Below are 2,503 nucleotides of genomic sequence, written 5' to 3' on the forward strand. Positions count from 1 at the left end.
TATATATATATATATGTCTAACATAATTATAATTCGGGTTCGGTAGCAAGGGGTAGTGCGTTAGGATTCGGTTACATATTTACAAAATTATTTGTAAGTGCCATTTGTAGGAGGCTGGCAACACTGAGCACTCTGGCAACACTGGGTTTTGGAAACCTTGCCCAGTATGGTTATCGGTCAAAGTTATTATTGTGTATCGCTATTGTATTATGTTATATCAATATGTGTTCATCAAGATGCTACAAAGTTGTTATTTATAAACAAACTACCAACAAACCTACACATTTATTTTTGGCGAAAATTCTTTTAAACACCGCGGTGCAGACAAGAACTGAGATGGGGCTGTACCTTGTCCAACTTGATCCGTTCGGTAGTTCCAACCCTCCTTGTTTTAGTCTGCATCTTCTTTTTCACCTTCATCTTTTCCTATGTCTCGCCTACTATGTAGTCGGGCCGACCACCATTCACCCGTAAAATAAAATACCAGAATAATCGATAGTTCTCCTCTTCCATTAGTTGGGGGAAGTCAAAGTCAAGACTCAGCTAAACCGACGATCCCAGTTTTCCTCTACAACCTTGCGCGGTGTCCTTCCATAGTGGTGCAATTCAACACAAAATACTCTGCTATTTCAGGGACTCCTAACGTTGGACACCGGGGTCGATGTTCTTCCCAAAGCTGCGCGACTTTCCACATGTCTTGGCAGGACCCAACAGTCCGGGATTATCTGCTCTTGGTCTTGAACAGGTGGAGGTAAAATAAAGGAGGTATTTTGCCAGGTGCGGAGCCAAAAAGGTGGGTCTTTAGATGAACTACAGGGGCGTGGTAAAGAAGTAGGACCCCACCAGGCAGAAAGCTATTTCCGCATTGAAAGAGAGTAATGAATCAGCACTCCCTTGATACACCAAATATTGGAGGAAAGAGTGTACTGGAGGAGATAAGCTCGTAGGAAAAGTGAAGTCGAATAGGCATAGCTTTGTGGCTTTCATGAGCGTGGCAGAGTTGGAGAAGAGTACGAGCACACTGGCTACTTTTTATTTCATTCTAGATTGCAATTGCATAAATCCCACCAAATCACATTTACCCTTCGTCTTGCCCCACAGTATCTTTTAATAATACCTCACTTATTCCTGTTGAGCAGATCCGTTACTTAGGACTAAATCTGGACAAACGACTGACATAGAATCCTCATACAAGACTGAAAAGACAGGAAACTGGTCGTCGATTCCGACTATTACAACATTTACTAGACAAACTTCCAATCCATTACAAAAGGCTGATCTACATGACTATTTTAAGGCCTATCTGGACATACGTAATTGAGCCATGGGGCTCCACTAAACCATCTAATTCCTCTCGAATCCAATCCTTACAGTTCAAAATCCTTCGTATAATCCTTAATGCTCCTTACTTTGTTACAAATCAAATTATCCATCAGAACCTCAATGTCCCGTATGTTGCCGATTTGGCCAGAACCAGATACCAATCCTTCCATAATATATTTCCCAACCACCCATACCAACTCGTTTCTAACCTGGCTTCTCCTTCACTACCTAATAATCCTCCTAGGCGTCTGAAAAGAAGATGGCCTCGAGATCTTCTCCTTTAGAAGTGTTTTTGGAGTTCTATCAATGGGTAGATTCTCCACATGTTTGTATCATGTCATAATATCACTTACAGCAAATTTACTTGTGTATATATGTATACAGTTGTAAATAACAATAAATAAATTATGAAAAAAAAATATTGCAATTGCTGACATTCATGTTAAGCTCAACGTAAACCTAAGCTCTTTAGATGTGGTCTTTTTGGCTTCATGTTTGCATTGAAGAAGAGTAGGGGAGTTATGCCCTTCCCTCCCCCGCATTACATAAAATAATAAAGAATATATATTTATATAGTGTAGATTATTATGAACTTTCAGCATTGTTAACGCTTAAAAAATGTTGACAGTTTACATATTATCTTTATTAAATTAGAATTGGGCAGCACAATCGCGAATCATTTTCTGTAACAAACCTGGTATACCACCTTGAAGAACTCGAATTTTATTTCCTTGAATGAAGACAAAACTAGGTACAATAGATACTTCGAATCGCTTTGCCAGAACTTCTGCTTCATCAATGTCCACCCTCAGGAATATACCGTCCTTGTAATGATTGGCCAAGCGCTCATAGATTGGCGCTATGACGTTGCAAGGTACTGACCACATGGCGTAGAAGAAAACCACCATCAGACTTTCGCCTGCTTGTGCCATCTTTATGTCAAACACTCCCATGTCACTGATGCATTGAGACATCTTAGAAATTGTTATATATTTTACAGTAAAACTAGTTTATTAATAATTTCTGAAAAATATAAAACATTAATTACATTTAAAAGATACATATGACCTGAATTAATATAATGGTTAATTTTTGAACAACTGGTAAAATATTAGACATTTTATAACATTAAAATCACTAGTAGTTTCCAACTTGGGTGTAGCAATCGTATGCCTGGGGG

At 38.8% G+C, this 2,503-nt stretch overlaps 1 protein-coding gene across 1 annotated transcript; it reads right to left on the bottom strand.

The window, feature by feature from the left end:
• Nucleotides 1-1,973: 1,973 nt before the first annotated feature.
• Nucleotides 1,974-2,297, bottom strand: LOC106677156 (thioredoxin-1). The gene has a single exon (XM_014414892.1). The coding sequence runs from the start codon at nucleotides 2,295-2,297 to the stop codon at nucleotides 1,974-1,976; it is 324 nt and encodes a 107-aa protein (XP_014270378.1).
• Between the last annotated feature and the right edge of the window lie 206 nt (nucleotides 2,298-2,503).

Source organism: Halyomorpha halys, unplaced genomic scaffold (assembly GCF_000696795.3).
Source record: "Halyomorpha halys isolate HHAL.00 unplaced genomic scaffold, Hhal_1.1 Scaffold89.1, whole genome shotgun sequence".
NCBI lineage: Eukaryota > Metazoa > Arthropoda > Insecta > Hemiptera > Pentatomidae > Halyomorpha > Halyomorpha halys.